The sequence below is a fragment of the Papaver somniferum genome, chromosome 7, assembly GCF_003573695.1.
Source record: "Papaver somniferum cultivar HN1 chromosome 7, ASM357369v1, whole genome shotgun sequence".
NCBI classification, from domain to species: domain Eukaryota; kingdom Viridiplantae; phylum Streptophyta; class Magnoliopsida; order Ranunculales; family Papaveraceae; genus Papaver; species Papaver somniferum.
The window spans coordinates 269995735-269997069 of NC_039364.1; the positions used below are offsets into that span (position 1 = coordinate 269995735).

Sequence of the window (1335 nt, forward strand, 5' to 3'; positions counted from 1 at the left end):
GGAAGCTAATTTATTTCAGCAGTGACATCCTGCTAGCTAGCTAGTTGATCTTCATTTCAAACTAATTTAATGCATGTCATCATGATCATCTTTAAGACTATCTGAACTGGGAAACCTCTGATCATACAAGGTCTTATCACCTATTAAGTCGTCATAAAAATTGCATAGAAAAAGAAAAGGGCAGGAAAAAGAAATTACTAAGAAAATTATAGGAAGAAGAAGGAACAAGGAAGCAGCAGACCATACTTCAAATAATTAATTAAACTCCATATATCTTCATTAACTACTAATTAAATCAAATTAATTTGAAGAACTACATGTAGTAATTTGATTTTCACCATCAAGAACTAACAAGCTCCTCAAATCACTCACTAAAATGAAAATATTATCAAACTCCATTTCATACTATTACTAGTACTAGTACCATATCTATCCCCATTTGTTACATAAACACTTCTTCAAATTCCCATTGAACAATCTAGCCAAACACACAAGCAGAATTATTATTAGGACACACCAAATGACTGCACAAATATTACATACGGCAGTTAAGATCTGAAGTATGATCTTTCTGTAACGACGATATTTTTCCACTTCCAGGTTCCTGGTGAAAAATCCTATGAAAACATAATGAGCAAATGAAATCACGAGTGCAAATAGTGCTATAAGGGAATACACACAGTGATTGAATATTTGTGCAGAAAGATCAGCCATCCTCTCATTTTCCATATCAGTAATCTCACAGCGACGACAATCCTCCCAAATTTCGGGCCATGTGAATGTTTTGTAGTGATAGGCTACAAGAATGATCACGTATACTTTCAGAAAGTGATCTAGCACACCATTAACTAAGGCTGACTCGATGAGTCTGGAAACAAAATAAATTAAGAAAAATGAAAAATCGTGGTTCCAAATGAAATGATTAGTACAAATATTTATTAAGAATCTCAAGGGAGAGAGAAGAAATTAAGAGAATCAATACTTACTTGATCTTCATAATCTCAAAGTCTTGTTGTAGCTGCACCCAAATAGATCTTACTCGGCCTCTTCCTCAAGAACTATTATTAAGAACCCTAGAACTTCACTTCTCAGATCTCAAGATTACGAGTGATATCCCTCTCTTGCACAAACACACACCTGCCTTTTACTCTCTACTAGTGGTTACATATTTATAGCCAAAAAGGGAGTTATAGAACTTGTTCCAGTGTATCTCATTTTACTACATCAACTTGGTACATCACACTTTGACTCGGGCTGGTGTCTTCTTTGGACTGTTCGACCTGAACTCGCATGACCTTTCCGAGTTGGTTTGGTCCGATCTTAAGCTTGTCCTTT

At 35.3% G+C, this 1335-nt stretch overlaps 1 protein-coding gene across 1 annotated transcript; it reads right to left on the bottom strand.

Moving 5' to 3' along the window:
- Positions 1–255: 255 nt before the first annotated feature.
- Positions 256–1127, bottom strand: LOC113293809. The gene is made up of 2 exons (XM_026542310.1): positions 987–1127; positions 256–868 (listed from the first exon to the last, which is right to left on the bottom strand). The coding sequence occupies exons 1-2, from the start codon at positions 995–997 to the stop codon at positions 430–432; spliced, it is 450 nt and encodes a 149-aa protein (XP_026398095.1). The 5' UTR covers positions 998–1127; the 3' UTR covers positions 256–429.
- Positions 1128–1335: the final 208 nt, after the last annotated feature.